This window comes from Aphelocoma coerulescens, chromosome 1 (genome assembly GCF_041296385.1).
Source record: "Aphelocoma coerulescens isolate FSJ_1873_10779 chromosome 1, UR_Acoe_1.0, whole genome shotgun sequence".
Classification (NCBI taxonomy): Eukaryota; Metazoa; Chordata; class Aves; order Passeriformes; family Corvidae; genus Aphelocoma; species Aphelocoma coerulescens.
The window spans coordinates 86,548,283-86,566,729 of record NC_091013.1 but is presented as its reverse complement, the minus strand read 5'-3'; the positions used below and the strand labels follow the sequence as shown (position 1 = coordinate 86,566,729).

General features: G+C 39.0%; 1 protein-coding gene and 1 long non-coding RNA gene across 7 annotated transcripts in view; one reads left to right on the top strand and one right to left on the bottom strand.

Moving 5' to 3' along the window:
• TMEM135 (transmembrane protein 135) overlaps positions 1-18,447 on the top strand; it is a 161,675-nt gene that overhangs the window by 96,512 nt on the left and 46,716 nt on the right. For all 5 annotated transcript variants that reach the window (XM_069015662.1, XM_069015654.1, XM_069015671.1 and 2 more), the window contains one exon: positions 1,936-1,982. In XM_069015662.1, coding sequence (XP_068871763.1) covers positions 1,936-1,982 — 47 coding nt within the window. The remainder of the gene's footprint in view (positions 1-1,935; positions 1,983-18,447) is intronic.
• LOC138110596 (uncharacterized) lies at positions 1,939-10,716 on the bottom strand. Of its 2 annotated transcripts, none has more exons than XR_011151000.1 (3): positions 10,300-10,716; positions 3,545-4,152; positions 1,939-1,999 (listed from the first exon to the last, which is right to left on the bottom strand). It is a non-coding gene; the product is annotated as an uncharacterized lncRNA (long non-coding RNA). The 2 variants fall into 2 exon arrangements; XR_011150999.1 differs by lacking the exon at positions 1,939-1,999 and adding an exon at positions 2,689-2,818.

Below are 18,447 nucleotides of genomic sequence, written 5' to 3'. Positions count from 1 at the left end.
GGGTCCTGGTGGACACCAAGCTGATCATGAGCCAGCAAAGGGCCCTTCCAGCACAGGAGGCCACTGCCAGCAGGCTGAACAAGGTGATCTTTCCCTTCTACTCAGTGCTGCTGAGACACATCCATAGTGGTGTGTTCAGTGCTGGCTTTCCCAAGCTGAGAAAGCTGGGATGCTTTAACCTGGAGAAGAAAGCTCTGAGGGCATCTTAATGATGCATATAAATACTTGTTAGATTATTATCAAACTTACTGGGAAAAAAAAAAGGTAAAAAAAGAATAAAAGAAAAAAGGGCAAGAAAAATACTATTTAGTGAACTGAGTGTTTTTAGTATGCAAAGGCATACATATTTTTTTCAAATTTTGTTTCGTTTTGTTGTCCCCTGCCCCCTCTCCCCCCCCCCCGCCTCCCCCCCCGTCCTCCAGAAAACTGGTTCTTTGCCATTTCTCACTTACTTCCCAACATTGTTGCTCAGGCTGTCAAGCCTTCTTCTCCCTGTGTCTCCAGAAAAACCTCAAGAGAATTGATAGCTGTTGTTTGATTGATTAAATACATTTTGAACTTTAGAGGATTAGGGCAGATTTTTTTGAGTAGAATTTGTGTTTGAAAACAAGTCTGCTTTTGCTGCTGGTTTGAAATGAAATATACCATTACCCTCATTAAATACACCTTTGCCCTAATGATTTCATATAAAATGATTTCAGATGTTCACATTCTTGATGCAGATAAATAAAATATGATAGTTCTGATGAAGGAAAAGGAAAAAATGGGTAGTTTACAAAGCAGATGTTACAGTGTCTTGTGTGACCTAGTTTTTAGTCACCTGCCAGAAGATTTATAAAAGGGAAATGGTGTCATTTGTAAGTTTTTTTTTTTGTTCTGAAAGTCATTGTAAAGATTTCCTGTGCAAATTTTTGTCACGCTTTCTGATCTGTTTTAACACACAGCAGCCTCCTGTTCTACAGGTTTATAACCTTCTAATTTGCACCTCTGCCACCTCTTTCATTTCTTCTCACATGAGATGTCTGTATGGTTTCATGATCAAAACTTCTTCAACCCTTGAAAATAGGTGCAGATACTTTCTGAAAGACTTGCAATATTTCTGTAAGGATTTTGCCTCCTAAATGATGGTATGAGTATGGGCCAGTATATATAGAACAAAACAATATCTTCTCACTTGTGAGCTGTACCTAACAAAAATGGAGTGGATTAAGGCAGGTTTTCTTCAGCATCTCTGAGTTCTTCTGTGGGTGGTAAGGAGGAGGTAACAGCTCTAAGCCCCAGCAGAGAAGATGGCAGAAGGAAGAAGGACATTCCCCTCTCAGTGCTGGAGAGCTGCTGAGTTTGCTCATTGACTCTTGTATGATAACATTGATAATGTAGAGCGAGACAGGATTGTTCCCTGTGGGTTTAGCACTAAGGTAAACTACTGTAAAGGATACTCTTGATTTGGAATAGAATTAACTGCTCTCAAACTGGCTGGAAAGCAGTTCAGCAGAAGGAGCTGATTATGCAGACATTTTAAACACCATGCCTTTTAAACTGCAACAATATGATATTTGAATAAATCACTAAAGCAAAGACAGGTAAAATATGATGTTTAAATTTCAGTTCTAATATTTTATTGTTTAAATTCTGTTGTTTTGTACTTATTTTATTACTTGGTCTTTTATTACAGACGCTTTTAAGTGGTGCCATTTGCTGTGTCTGTTGTCCCACTACCTCAGCGTGTATTTCAATTTTTTAGCTTCTACAGGAATCGCTCAAAGTCCACTAGAAACTAGGCAATCCTTTTGGGTGGACTCAGACAAGCTTTCATTCTGGCCCCTCAAGCACGTAAATAAAGTGTAGTTTTATAGTAAAAGTTATAAAATCTTCATGATCCAGAACATGCAGTAGTAGTGTGTTATGTAGTAACACTCTTTCTCCTTCTTGCAGGTCCTTTTGTTCTGCATCACAGCTGCTCTGTTCATGTTCTTCTTCAGGTATGTCACTGGTATATCTGTTTATGTGGTAAAAATTGTTTAGAACAGTGTTTCTTAGAGTTTACTGTTTTTTGGTATTCATGTGTATATGGTATATTCTTCACTCAAGCGGAGTTGAGTGGAGTGCTTCTGTGGCATCACCCACTTCTGTGAACATAATTGGGCTAAAAAGGGAAATGCCAAGTCTTCTGGAGAATGTACTGATTACTTAAGGAGTTTCATCTCCTAAGTATGACCCTGGAGATCTAACAGTGTAAAAACAACTGAAATGTGCCTTTCATGACTCTTTTCAAGAGCTCATGGCAGGAAGATCACATTTTCTCTTCTGGTAAAAATAGAGAACAGGAAAATCAAATTTTTTGGTCTTAAATAATATCAAATATTTGATATTATTTATTTTTTAATAATATCAAGTATTTGATATTATTAAAAAAATGCATGCAGGTGTAACTATCTTCTTTCGATTTTAGAGTAAACTTGTTTCACATGTTTTCACAAGCTTTGAATTGTATTCCTGTTTTAAAACTCACAGTAGTGGGAGATGGATGAGACACTCATTTTAATGACTTGTTTCTCTCTTAGTTTGCAATATATATGTATGTCATTTATCTTGTTTCCCTTTAAATACCAGACCTCTCAAATTTTCTTCATTATATCTCAAGTTGGAAAGTTGCTTTTTAAAGTAACTTTTGACTACAAACCTTTGACTTAGAATTTTCTGCAGCATGCAGCCATCTATGGTTCTTCAAGTATGATCCCCTGGTAATTGCAAAACTCTGGAAGCTGCAGCTTGTTTTTCATAATTTCATTACTTACGGATATTGGCCAAGAACAGTCTGTGGATAGAAGAGGGCTGTTAATTTAGGGGATTCGAAGAAGCATTCCTCCTTTCATTTATAACCCATTAAGAACCTTGCATTGGCAGTCTTCTTGCTTTATTTTCTTCTAGGTCCCAGAGTTAAACCATAACAGCCTCAGAGAATTTGACTTGTAAGGTTCAGGTTAAACACCTGCCTGCATGAATGCTGATTGAATGAGCTCAGAGCACTAAAATTCTGGTCAAAACTATAAATATTGTATGATCTTGGAGGAAGCTAGTTGTCTCCTATTTATGTCTTTGGTAGTGAACCAAAGTTTTCTCTCTAGTTTTAGAGAGAACCTGCAATCACAGGTCTGCAGAGAGATCTGCAAAAATCACAGAATCCTCAAATAGTTTTGTCTGAAAGGGAGCTTCAAGGTCATCTAGTTCTAACCCCCCTGCCATGAGCAGGGACATCTTCCCTGGACCAGTGCTCAAAGGCCCATCCAACCTGGCCTTGAACACTTCCAGAGACGGGGCTTGTCAGGGAAATCGTTCCAGTGACTCACCACCACAGGGTATGCCACAGTAAAGAATTTCTTCTTAATATCAAATTGAAGCCAACCCTCTTTCAGTTTGAGGCCAATACCTCGTCCTGTCACTACATGCACTTGTAAAAAGTCCCTCTCCAGCTTTCCTGTAGCCTCTTTAGAGGTGAGAACTGACACAGAGCCCAGACGTATTTGGTGTATTTTTCACTGACCTGACACAGAAACACTGGCAGTTGAATGGGCTCCAAACCACTTTCTCTTCTAAAATAGTGACTCCATGCCAAGGCTGATGGAATATCCGGTTGAGCAATCATCAACAACATCTAATTCCTTTTGTCTTTGTATTTTAACAGAGGAATTAAAATAGGTGATCAGATTTAGTTTAATTCTTGGGGAAAAACATCTATTTGTAAACACCAATGAATGTGCTAAGACAAGGTAAATTTGTCAAAAATAATTAGCACAGACTGGTTTCTGAGGTGGGTTTTTTTTCCTTTCTTGGTGTAATCAATATTGTGAGTAGGACTTCTTCACAGTGTGCTACTTTTCTAAAGAAACCAGGTTTAGAGGGATCTGGGTGAAAATACCTCTGGGTATGCACAGTCTGGTCAACTGCTCAGGGAGAAAAGACAGCAGAGAGGTCACTTAATCAGGCCTCAGAATTGTCCATTTTTCTGGACTGGCTGAGACTGTGAGTTGGTTGCTGTCTGAATCCATAAGGGAATTAACCATTGATCCCCTTCAGTAAGATTTCGGACAGCCCTCGGAAAAATCCTGTGTGGAGTCCCAGGGAAGGCAGTCTTCCTGTCTCTGTTGCCATCTAAAGCAGAAAATAATTGGGAGAGTCGTTAAATTACATTTCCTATTTAATGGCTCAAAATCACTTCAGCTTTTTTCTTAATCATAAGTGGACCAAACTGACAAAATCACATTCATACTTTTGGAATTAACACCTTATTCAAAGTCAGATCTGTTTGGCTTGTAGAATATATTCCCAGTGACTATAAAACACTGTTTACTCTTACCTGAAAACCAGAAAATTCTCTTTTGCATTGTTCTGAATCTGTTCCCGGAGTGGCTGTTTTATCCTCTCCACCCAACTAAAATGTCAGCCAAGGTACTGAGAGCAGTAGCAGTCACCAATATCATATATCATCTCTTTCATTATTGAAGATAAAATTCTAGTATCTATATGGTGTAATTTGAAGCTTAAAGCATGTCTGAAAAGAGACTTAATATAAATCTACCTCTGCGCTATGAAAGTCTGAGTGATGCTTGGGAGTCAAATGTTGCATGGAATAAAAGCAAAGTAGTCATTTTTTGAGTTCATATAAACTGCCTTACCTGAGGTTATCAGGTTCTGATCTTAAAAATGATTACTGTTACCAATAGGTAGCCCTGGTTGGCACTGCATTCCTGACAGCTCCAGATTCAACTAAATTTGGCTACTATTTCTGCTCTGGGTAGTTTTGAGGTGAATAATTTTCCTTGCGCAGCTTGTACCATGATGCACGGGAGCTGCATCGGCACTGAGCCAGTGGTTCTGATTGGGACAGCGTGGAAAGCAGGGATGCTCCACAGCATTCACATGGACTTTCATGGTCATTCTTAAGTAACTGCATACCAACATGACTTAAGGTGATCTTTGCTGAATCTAGGAGATAAAAAGTTGTTTGTGTTGGAAGGTTCCAAACTGCTTTCTTCATGGAAGAATTGAGATATGTTCTATGCATCACGCAGCTTCCAGGGTATCTTCTAGGTTGCTGTGTTAATAGCAGCCTGTAAAGTTGAGTTTGCTTAGGGTTGCTTCTGGAAGCCCAGTGCTCTGGTTGATAGTTACCCATTAAAAGAGGAAAAAGACCAATATGGGACATAATTGCAACATGATTTTACCTCTTCCTTGGGGTGGGTGTCTTCCTGCCCACTCCTACTCTTACAGGAAATACTGATGTAACAGATGTATGAATCTTGGTCTATGGAAGTATATATATTGTTCTTCTTGATTTATTTGAATATTTCCTTTTCTAGTATCATGATTTTCTTCAGAATCTCATTATAATGTCTATCTTATATTATTTTCTAACCAATTCTGTAATAATGTAATAATTCTAAAAATTCTGTAATCATCCTGTAAAGATGAGCCAGGTTTCATGCTAGTTGAAAACTTCACTGAGCAGCCCTGATATTCATCACTAGAGTTTCCCCCAAATTCTGTTGGACTGTTCAAATGCTATTGCATCTGCTACAGGACAAGAAAAGAAGGTGCTAAATCTCAGGTGTTAAAGAGTGAGGTTACAGAACCGAAATGGTAGAAGGAAAAGCCAGGAATAATTACTCCAGAATAGATAAAGTGAGAACAGAGTCAAAGGTAAATTCAGAAGAGAAATACAGAAAGGAAGACATTAGGAAGAAAGAAGGAGAGAGTGACTGAAGAAGAAAGAAAAAAGGTCATGTCAGGAGACAGGACAAAATATAGAAGAATATACTAGGAAAAAAGCGGCTGAAATGCAGATGATAGGTTTACAAGCAACAGAGTTATATTTACAGACAGAGGAAGCATATTTTAGTGCAGTTATTTTTTTGTTTCTTCTCTTCCATCCTCGTCTTGTGGTACTTTTCTCCTATCTTGGACCTCTGTTTTTTCTCAAAATGCTTCTGCTCCTCTCCACTGGAAGTGATGAAATTAAGATGTATTATTCATTTGTGGATAGCTGTAGTATACACAGTATGGTGGAATCTGACATATGTATACTTAATTCACACATATAGGCAACCACAGTTGAAACAGGATTGTTCCCCTTCCACCCATTTTTGCCCAAGAATCTTACATGCAGAAGTGTGTCTGGGGAGAGGAATGTTCTCATATCTGTAGGATATTATCTGAAGGAATTAATTTTTAGGTGCTATTGAACTCCACTGGCTCTGAGTATTCACCGCTTACTCAAAAACCCCAGTAGTTTGTGGTGTGATCTGATGTCATTGTGTCAGCTGATGTGTTGTGAGTAGGACTTCTTCACAGTGTGCTACTTTCCTAAAGAAACCAGGTATTGAGGTGTCTGGGTAAAAATACCTCTGGATATGCACAGAGTCTGGCCAACTCTAGTTCCCTTCAGGGAGAAGAGACGGCAGAGAGGTCACTTGATCAGTCCCCAGAGACCATTCTTAAAGTGTCTTGTAATAAAAGTATGCTTTTCTTTAATGCTTCTAATTTTTTTTTTTTAAATTGAAGTTTGCAAGTAATTAAGGTTGTGGGCAGAAAGGTTTTGATTATACCATGGTTTCATGCCATCGTATTTCAGTTTGAATAATTCCTGGTACTGTCCAGAATACTCTTCTAGAGTAATGGGATAGAATGAAATGGAGAAGCAGGAGGGGTCCTACAGTGTGTAAAATAAATATTTGTAAAACACGGTGAAATTGTTGTTTTAGTAGAGGTTTCATTTTGAATATTACACAAGGGATTTTTTTTGGAAGACTGGTGCAATGGCTGTGCATTTTCGTGCTTGAAGAAATCCACATAATATAAAACCTGCAATCCCTGTACAATAAATGAACACCTACATGTAAATCCTATCCATATAAACTTAGAAAATCCAATGATGTGTTGGCAGACTACAGTACTGGTTGCTATAGCAGTTAATCCTTAGACCATATACTACCAGCTTATAATATGCACATGTTAATTCATCTGAACCTTAAAATGCTCTGAACCTTAGAAAGCAAAGCTCCACCTGTGAGCTGAAACCATCTATTAAGGGAAGCTGGATGTTTCTGATGATTGATTGATTGTAAGTTGAGGATGAAGGCTGCCTTCTCTAGAGGTAAATGCTAAAGTGTTATTTTCTAAAACAGTAATTTCAGACAATCTGAAGTTACTGCTGTGATTTCACAAAGCAGGACATCATGTTTTGCATAACTCAGGATTTGCATAGCTCACAACAGAAAGCTCTTGATCTTTTAATGTCATTTATATTTATGTGCTGATTAAAAATGGTTAATGAAAAGAACATCTAAGAAATGCAGATGCAGTGTCATATACTGCTACTAAAGTAGAGTACTGAAACTTGTGTAAGTCACTGAAAACCTTTGAGAAAGGTCCTTTTGTTCACAGGGCCCTTTATGCTATCTCATTGAGGAAATTCTAGCCTCCCAAATTACAGCTATTTGCTCTTCTTTCTCTGTGAAACACATATCCTGTAATTTATTCAGTATTTTTGACATGATATTTCAAAGTGCCTGTATTTTCTTTTAAAAATGTGTGGTACCAGTGCCTTGTTAGTCTCGTTTCATCACCTAAACTGCTTGAAAGATATTTTTGCTTTATAATTCTACTTTCCTTCTACAGTAGAATCATCAAGCTTAACAGTTGGAGTTGCTATTATATGGATTTAATATCAAATAATCTTCCCCTTTCTTATAAAGATTATTTTGGAGCCTTTTCCAATTGCTGTAGAATTACAGGACTGCATTAAAAGTCCTCTGCTGTTGAATTATTAGGTAATAAATCAGAAGAAAAAAACAGATGAGGATTTTTTCCATGTTTATGTATGATTTTTACTGTCCTTACATAAACATCTCAAAGTTAGTGACTCAAAGCGTTGTTTTGGTAACTGTCATGAAACTTGATTTCTGAGATATTTTGGATGACCTGGTGAGTAGATGAAAACATTCAGCCTCCTAAGAAATGCTATAAATATCAGTTTGCTTTATTTAGTGTGAGCAAAAGTAGAACACGGATTGCAGGAGAGGGTTGGGGATGAGAAGATAACCTTCTGGGTTAACTCGGGCACTTCTGGCAGAGACCTGCTGCTGGACTTGCACAGACTGGGTTCAAATATAAATGTGGGTAAAAGGTGAGATAATCCATGTTCTGTTTATGTACCAATAGAATAAAAAGTGAAAAATGATTTTTACTTTTTTTCTTTTCATGAAACATCTTTTTTGTTCTCTCGTAGTCTTTTAGGAGACTTTCACTGCATTTTAGTTCTTTTGTTTTGTCTCTTAAAACTTGCTGTGCCATATGGTACTTTTGGGTTTGGTTTGAAGGGAGGTTTTGTGGATTGCTGAGTTTTGCGGAGCTCTGGTCCGAGCTTTCTGCTCCATTCACAGGAGAGGGAGACTGATCCCCTCAAGCTAATGCTGGACACACATCTGTAGTTCAGAAATGTTAAAGATGTATTTTCAGCATATTTTATTAGTGCAAGAATTCGAGATTTTCAGATTTTCATACAGGTAAGAAGAATATCTGGACCTAGAGATTTTACAAAGAAAATGTGTATTTAGGGTGGAAAATGGTACTGTCCAGTAGGATTAAGAGAAGCATCTTTAGTTGGTTTGTGAGCCTCTCCTGATACTCTTGCACCTTCATTGTTAGGAGTGGCTGCTATACAATATCCATGAGCAAATCCCACTTTTGCTATTTCTGTGTTCTTATATTTACAACTGCAAATGATTATTTCTCACCTATTCATTTGGGTAGTACTGGAGGAAGAGGACAACAGTAGTATCCATAAAAGGAGAAGAAATCAATTTTGATCCCCAAACTAGCATTAAGAGAACCTTACAAACAATTAGATCTTTAACATGTCTCTAGGGCCTGTTTCCAAGACTAATCTTCATCTTTAGGCACCTATTTGAGATATTTAAGTTAGGAAATAGGGGGGAAAAGTGGGCACATCAAGAGGGCAGTTCCCATCTTGTGTAGGTTTAACTTCTGTTGCAGAGCTTCCTCTCTCTAACTGATGATACAGGGGATTGTGCACCAAACTTAACTTGCATAGTTCTAGGTGGAATACATCTAAGCTAACATTTTTCTCTAAAGTTACCTAGAGACCATATTAAAATTATTCTGAGGGATGGTAAGTGTTTAAAATTAATGAAATGCTGAGATACCATGTTTTTTTTTTCTAACCTATTCTGCATACATGGCCCATATTATCTTTCCATTTCTTGGACCCATTTTTGGCTTTAATATGAAAAAAAAATTACCTTGTGTTCTCCTAATAAGAGCAAAAAACCTAAAGGGACATGTATACTAAAGTATTTAAGTATTGATTTTTTTATGGGTTGTTGCCAAAGTTTTTGGATGGAAATTACAGAAAAAAGACATCATAGAACAAACTGCTCTCCTGCTTGGAAAAAATATGTGAAACATTTGAAAATCTCCTTCTGAGTTCTGAATAAAATTATTGCAATTTTTACAGTAATATAAAGTTCAAAACTGCAGTAAACTGTGATCTCTTTAGATCCTTCTCAAGGGGAAAAGTTAAAGTATTTATACTTTTTTTTGTGTCCTGGAGATGCATCTTTGGAACTGGAAAGGTTTAAATTTGCCAATATTTATTTCTGTCTTTCGGAAAGTACATGCCAATTTGGTAACAGTATTTAAAATATTACTTTAAATTAGAGATTTGTCATGTAATGTTCATTTTATGAAGTTTTTTTCTAGTACCTTTTCTTGAGAAAGAATGTGTTAACAAAATATTTAGTGTTTAAGTTTGGTGATTAGAATGTAGCATTTAATATTCGTGTTTGCCTTCTGAATATATGTGTTTGTGATATTGAAATGTTACTAGAGCAGTCTTAGTCTTGAGATACCAGGAGTTATTGGACTAATTTCCTGAAAATACTCTGAGAGAAAACTTCTGACATTTTAATGATGATCGTTGATCGCGTGACGCCTGTTGCATTTACAGTTTCTCCCAAGGAGGTACACACCACATCGGCCTTTAATCCTTGCACTCGTTACTTTATGGTCAGCTGTGGTAGGGCTGTCACACCAAGCCAAGCAGTGTCACCATGTCCATGCATACCCCCAGAAGAGGTGCAGAGTCCATATACACCATAGGAAACTAAACCAAATCTGAGAGCCTGTACTGCAAGATTTAGGTGTTCAAAGGGATAAGCATAAATAAATTTACAACATTTTAAACACTCCTTCTGGTAGTAAGATCAAAGCAACTGTTACCTGGTGCTGAGTCGTGCAGGTGTCATCTCTGCCTCCCCCTGTCCGAGCCGGCAGCTCCGCAGTCTCCTGAGCAGCAGGTGAGAGTGGAGGAAAGGTGAGATAGTCACAGTGGCAGTGTCACTATCAGCAGAGACAGATGATTAGCATCGCTTTCCCAGAGTTGGGATCGATTGTGAGGAGTGGTGGTGGGAGCCAAGGAGAGGGAAGGGACTGGGAGGAGGCTCCGTATGGGGCTGTGTGTGGTGGGAAAGCAAATGCTCCTCTTGAATGCCTTTCAAAATATTTTTTTCTTTGGATCCTCTTGACGTTGACTGATGGGTTACACTGAGTTCCAGAATTGGCTGCTTCCCCTTGACCTGCTCCTGTTATCTGATGCACTGATTGACCAGAGAAGAAAAGAGAAACGGGAGGAGGAGAGGTGGGACGGTATCCTCAGTGAAGGGGTAAGAGGCCAAGCAGGACAGGGTTTTAACCAGCCATGAGTCAGCTCTAATTAAAGGAGTGGGGGAACATGGGTGGTTGCATTATTAGGGCTATAGTGCAGGATTTTGTCTTTGGGTTTACCAAAGCTCTTCAGATAAAGTACTCACTTAAAAGCATAGTGGATCATCAAAATAACTAATATGCAAGTCATCAGGTCATTTTTTTTCCTTTTTTTGTTTCTGCCTCTTGATCTGACAGAGAAACATTACATGCTTTTGCAGCATGCTGTCTACAACTCTGTTTTTATATGCTTGAGCAGTACCTAAATGTTACCTGTATCAAATGATAGCCCAGAATGAAGGTGATCATTGTCCTTTCAGCATTTTAAATAAAGACAGATACTGCCTCCAATCCCTTGAACCACCTTTCTTGTTACAGGAAGTTTGCCAGCCCCAGTACATACTATTTTTCACTTTGTCTTTCAAGTTGAAAAGTTCATAGTATATTGAAATGAGTAGATGGGTATTTTATTGTCATATTATGCCATTGTCTTCAAACTAGCTCTCTTCTTGAAGGCATGAGCTGTGATAAGGTCAAGTCCAAATTGGAAGTATTAAATGTGTGGGCTGAACTTGGGTTAGTTTTCATTTTCCCCATGTTAAATCATGCTGCTCCTGATTCCTGCAGTCTGCAAAAAGGCTGCAGAGTAGGCTTTTTCAGCTGCCAGCAAGGGGGGAAAATTATGTTCTGTTTAGTTCCTGTCTTTCCTATCTTTATTCGTGGTTGTAGTTTTTCATATTGAGATATGCTGGTACATCTGTTTAATGGTAATACACATGTCAAAAGTCAAGAAGATGCTTTACAGCATCTTTAAAGCATGTGACTTCTCTTTTGTTGGGCTTCACTGCTTTTAAAAAGAAACAAAACCCCTTTTACACTAAGTTCAGATGTCCTGCTTAATTGCTTCCTGCGGATTAAGTAGTACCAATGATTTTACAGCTATAGGGGAAGAAAGGAATAAAATTTGATAAAAGTATCATGGTTTCCATTGCCACATTGCAAGGTACATGTGCCAATTTTCATGGTAGGAAATAACTGAAATAGGGATTTTAGTACTGTGCATACACTATTAAAAGTGTAACTAAATAGCCTACAGAAACAATGTGTTTCTTTAGGACTTAAAATGTAATGCCAGTTGTTACCAGTCCTTCATTGCATTTGCTATATCAATAAGTTTACTCTTGTATAGAAAATACAAACTTTTGAATGTAATGTGAAGAGATTAAATTTAATTTACCGTGTTTGGTCACTTTTAGCCATATGGTACATAGGGTCCTGGAATGTATTTAAACTTTTTCTTTCCAACAGTAAATCTTGTCCTCATTTTAACAGATTGCTTTACGTGTAGCTGGATCCAGTTGCACAGCCTCCTCAAGAGAGGAAATGCGTTGCCTGCAGACAAGTGGTACAAGAATTACTGCTGTACAATAGGGAGTATTTTTCCACCATTATCACTTTTCAGTGGAGATTCTTTTTCAGATATGTAACAGAGACTCAATGAACCAGGAAAGTGTTTACCTGCAAGGTGATCTCGTGGTAACAGGAGAAGCTTTTGAGGGCTAAAATTTCAGGCGTCTCTGTCCAGAGCCATCCCCAATGGAAGAAAAAGAGGGTCTCCTCCCCTTCTTTAGGTTTTTGTCAGTCAGTCACAAAGGGCTTTTGAACTGCTAGCATATTGATGTGTCTGGGCTTTGGCTGTTTATCATCTTCCTGTCATCCTTAAACGCAAAATAAAAGAAAGGAAATAGCTTCTGATTCTCAGGCTTTGAGAATAAACTGCTTGTGGCTGCTGGGGACCTCGCCGTCCCAGCTGCCCTGGAATGCCTTCTGTGGGGATGCTTCACATCACCCCTGTAGCTCCCAGGCACTGGCCAGAACAAGGCTGATATTACAAGTCAGATGATGAAAAAGCAATTGAGGTTCACAGATTCGATTTCTGTCTTTGATCTTGGCATTAAAGTACCAAGCTCTGTGAGTGGAAGTATAGTGCAGACAAGATTTCTGGTCGCTTTAATACCACTGCTAAAAAGATCCATTCACAGGATGTAGGGATTAGATTGTATTTTTGCAGGATTTCAAAACTGTTATATGTATTTTGTCTGTGTTTATTGCCAACACTACAAGCAGCTAGGTTTTTTTCTTCCTTATTTAAAATTATTTTTCTGTAAGATTTTTCTTACTTATAGTATACTATAGTATAGTGTACTGCATAGTAAAGATTTGGCAGCTAATTGACTTACCCTTTCACATACATTTGAGGCACTTTACAGTTTACATACAGTGTACTAAGGGAGAAGATTTAAGTACCCTGCCAAAGGTCAGAGACAAAATTTGTGTGCCATTGAGCCATAGAGTTCCAGTCCAGTTCTTAAATCACAAGGCTATCTCTCCTGCATTCCTGTTACAGGGCATAATTTAACTTTGAAAAATGGGGCATGGTACAGAAATGCTGCCAGAGAATTAGGTAGGAAGTAGTATATAAACAGCCTATATAGAATCACAGAAAGAGGCAAGAGACAAGGATGTTATGCAGGACAGTGTTAAGTACTTTGCACAAGTCCAGGCAGGTGACATAATTCACTCTTTCTTTATCTACCACCACTGTAAAAGGCCACCAGAATTGTCAGGTACAATTTGCCATTAGTGAAGCCATGTTGGCTATCACCTCTTTGTTTTCCATGTACCTTAGCACAGTTTCCTGGAGGATCTGCTCCATGATCTTGCCAGGCTCAGAGGCAAGACTGGCTGGCCTGTGTTCCCTGGGTCTTCCTTTTCTTCTTTTTTAAAAGTGGGAATTTTGTTTCCCCTTTTCCATTCATTGAGAGCTTCACTGACCTGCCACAACTTCTCAGATAGGATTCATTTGCCAGTTCCCTCAGGATCTGTGGATGCATCTCCTCAGTTTCTATGCATTTGTGCACCTTCATGTTCTGGAGATGGTCTTGAACTTGATCTTTTTCTATACCAGATGGCTCTTCCATCTCCCAGTCCCTGACTTTGCCTTGTGCAACTCAGACAGTGTTGCTGGATCACTTGATGACAAAGACTAAGGCAGAAAAGGTCATTGAGTACCTCAGCTTTCTCCATATCCCAGGTAACCATGTCTCTTATTTCCTTCTAGACTGGGCCCATGTTTTTCCTTGTTTGCTTTTTATCACCAGTGTAGCTACAGAAGCTTTTCGTGTTGCCCCTGGTGTCCCTGGCCAGATCTAATTCTCTAAGGGTTTTAGCTTTCCTAACCTCATCCCTGGCTGCTCAGGCAATCCCTCTGTATTTCTTCCAGGCTACCTTCCTTGCGTGCCATCCTACCTAGGCTTCTCTTTTTTTGTTTGAGTTTGCCCATCCATGGAGACCTCCAGGCATTTTTGCTGAACTTCCTCTTTGGGATGCATCACTCCTGAACTTGAAGGATGTGATCCTTGAGTATCAACCAGATTTCTTGAGCCCTTTTTCTCTCCAGGGCTTTATCCCATGGTACTATACCAAACAGATCCCTGAAGAGGCCAACATCTGCTCTCCTGAGGAGTATTAACCTTGCCGTGTGTCATCCTTGCTGCTGTGAGGATCTTGAACCCCACTACTTCATGGTCACAGCAGCCCAGGCTGCCCTTGAGCTTCACATTCCCCACCAGCCCGGTCTTGGTGAGAACAGTGCAGCATAGCTCCTGTCCTCGTTGGCTCCTCTATCACTTGCAGAAGGAAGTTATCATCAACACATTCTGTACTCTTTATTTCTCTTTTCTTTGCTGTCCCAGCTCCTTGGCTTAGTTTCTTTTGGCCATCTGTTGCATGTCAGTTTTTCCTTTTGTTTTGCTGCTGCTCTCTTAGAAATAGTTACCTAGTTTTGCTGAGCTGAGGGTCTGTGTAGTTGCTTGTTTAAATTAGAAAAGAAAAACATTCTCCTGACATTAAAAAAGGAAAGAAGAGATCCCTTTGAAAAGCAGTCAGGAAAAATTTAAGAACCATCTACGTATTTACAAAATTCACCAATGAAAGGACAGTCACACCAAGAAATGAACTGTAATTCTTAGAAGGTGGATTTGGAGTTCAGAAATCCCTGCTTGTCACTTGAATGTTACCTGTGTCTGTTTGATTGCTGCAGTCCTTTGTGGTGAAACTGAGCGGTTGCAGACACCAGCGTGGTCATGAAATACAAGTCCTGAACTGGTATCTTGCACTCATCACATGTTTCTGATTTGATAGCAGACAGGGCAGAAAATCTCCGTTTCATGAAAAGCAGAAGGCAATTACATTACATTAGAATCTACATGTTTTGGTATGTATTTTAAAAATAAATAGTCTTTCTGTTTATGTAAGGGTTACACATGATCAAATATTTTACATGTAACTACTGTGCAAATTGAATATATATTTGTAGTCCAAAGACTGCCGTCCCAAATATGACTTCTACCATATGACATTTGTATTTCATTTTAGAAAAAGGCATATTTTTAACTACAGGCATTGGAAATACTTGAAATTCTGTTCCTGTGAGCTAATTGCTGACTAGAATAGGAAAATAAGAGCTACTTTGTGGTTAGATGCTTGTGGTCTTTCTTTTGGCTTTTGGCCCTTAGATAAAATGTCAAGGAAAGCACAGTAATGGATAATGGCATCTATCAGTGTACCCTGGACATAATTTGAAGCCTGTGAAATGTCTGCTACTTTATAAACATTGATTTACATAGTTCTTCATTCTACCATCTGCTTATTTGGTTGGAAGAGTATAAATTATGTCATAGATGATTTTCACAGACATGCTTCAGTTCGTAAAGTCTCAATTTCACAGAGAAAGAAACTGCTGCAAAAAACCCCAGTTCCTTCTGTGAAACTGAGACTTTATGGGCCATTTCAAGTATTCTGAAGAATGAAACATTCTTTATTCTCTTTCATATGTTTGATATATTGACTAGAAACCATACTGAGGAAAGGTTTCTAGTATTACATTTTTTGCCTAAATAAACCTTACCATGAACTAACCACATCTGATTAATATAGTAACAATCTCTAACTTGGAATCTGACTCTACTCTTACTCACTATAATAGCAAACCATGGTTCTTATCATCAGGTAGATGATGAGATGATTAAGCTATGGTTAATTTTATTTGATTTGTAAAAAAACTTGGATTTTACTTCTGGTGTGAATAAGATAATTGTTATAAGTAAACAGAAAGTGAGGAAAAACCTGAAAAATTTTTGAATTATTACAGTCATATTGAGTATTTGCTCAAAAGAGTAAGATTAGTGCCTTTTAGATTTAAGTCTATGTTTTTTAAAATAGGTAGAATACTGTCTCGGTTTGAAAGACAGGTGTCTGCTAAGGAAGGCAGAAGCCTCCCTTGGAGTGGCAGATGTAACCCCTTTCCCTCTGAGTTATGATTTTGGAATCAAGGGTCTTTAGGCAAAGATGTGGGAAATAGGAATAACAGTTCTTTACTATATATATATATAGATAGATAGATAGGTAGATATATAACCAGTCGAACAAAACAACAACAACTATGACAGTAACAGCAAACACAAACCCAGTCCCAGCCTTCTCGGCTGTCAGGCTATTTCCCCTCGGGTGCAGTTCCGCTCGCAGCCGACAGGGATCGCTGGCGGCTCCCGGTGAGCAGGGCAGGTGCGATGGTTCTCCCGCGGCTGCTTTGGTGCCCTGGGATCCCGGGGAAGGATGGAACAAAAAAAACTTCACAAATCCCGGCTGGTCAGCCGGTCCTGGACTCCCGGAACCGCAGGCTGGACTGGCAGGCCGGAGCTGCAGGCACAAACACAAATCCCGGGTGGCAGACGAGATGTATCCAAAAGGGGAACCCCCCGGGGCTCCAGGCAGGCAGGGTAAGCACGGCTACAGCGTAGCGAAGGCTCGAAACAGCAGCGGTGCAGGGCGGCCCCAGCCCCAGCCTCTAGCAGGGCAGGGAAAGCAGCCTTGGGATCCCGGTGTTGTTTCCAGCAGAAAGGAAAGACGCCGAAAACGGGAACCAGCAGCTCTTCTCTCCGCGGCTTCTCTCTCCAGACGCTGAGAGCGAACTGAACTGCCCGCCAGGTGAGAACAAAAGCCTGGCCGGGCCCTTTTGTCTTTCTTAAGTATGGCTATCTCCTCTCAAGTATGGCCATTTATCTCCTAGCAACATGCTATGGGAAAAAATTCCTTTAACAGAAAAAAAAACTAGGACTAAAGTAAAACCCCAACAAATACCTTAGGTGTTTTAAATAGTAATTTTCTGATGTGCCTGAGGTTTTTTTCTCTATAAATTTGAATGAAATTTAATTTTTTTTAGTGAGACATTATAGTAGTGTTTAGCCCAGCATCAGGCAAATGTCAAAAATTCTGGCATGATTCCTCAAATACACTCTTTGAAGACACTTAGAAGAAACAAGGAGGTGAGTAATAGTGTGCACAGTTATTGGTGAAGAATTAATTGTGTCCAGTCAATCTGGCTTCCCTCTGTGAAGATTAGAGGCTTCGTTGATTCAGAATTAATAGAGGATATCATATATCTTCAGTAAATCTTTAGACAGACTCTCATGTGACATTCTCATAGGAAAGGCCTGTAGAAAAAACCCTCCTACTTAAGGATGAAAAACTCGAGTACTGAGTTTACCATTGGATTGGAAGTATCATCCAGGGATAATTGGTTCCATCCACAGATTTAATATCAAATTCTAAGTAATCATCCTGGTCATTATTGAAGTTGTTGAACAGCAAGACCAAGCCTGTCTTTCAAGATGTCTGGCTTTATCCATAGATTTAATAAATGCATCATTCAGAACAATTTGGTAAGTTGGAAAATACTCCCAAAATATACAATGCAAATTGATGGATGGTTCTGCACTTCAGAAGAAAGAACTGTGCAGTTGGGGAATTTGGAACTTTGTAGGTCACAATTATTCATAGCAGTGTGTAGGACTTAGATAGCAACCTGAACACAAGTCAGAGTACTGGGTTGCAGAAAACAGCAATTGTAATTGGGTGTACATGGCTGATGGCTGGATGGACACAGCCAGAGAGTTGTGGTCAATGACTCTGTGTCCAGGTGGAGGCTGGTGATGAGTGGTGTCCCACATGGCTCTGTTAGTACTCCTCACTATCTTCATCAATGACACAGACAGTGAGAGTGCACTTCCATCCCTGGAAGTGTTCCAAGGCCAGGCTGGATGGGACTTTGACCAGCCTGGTCTAATTGAAGATGTCCCTTCCCATGGCAGCGAGGTTGGAACTAGACGATCTTTGAAAGTCCCTTCCAGCCCAAACCATTCTCAGATTCTGTGATGATATAAATAAGACTACAGCGTACAAAGCATGTGAAGTTACCACTGATCTCTCCTTAGTGTCAATAATGCTAGCTGCAGTAACAAAATTTATACATGGACACATTGTGCAGAGCCCAGAGCAGAATAGGAGTGATCACTTACAGACCATATTGTTTGAGGAACTTGAAATTACTTTTTTGTTTATGAAATGTTTTGTTTACTCTACAAAAAGTAGATAATATAAGCTGGTAATAGTCTCTTGTGTGCAGTACTTCTGTAATGAGGATAAGAATAATGAACTCTCTCTTGGGTAAAAAATAAAAGAAATAATAGTCTAAAATTGCAGGGTTAGAAATAATTACATTTGAGAAACTTTCTAGTATTAATACTCACCAGATAGTGAGGGCCA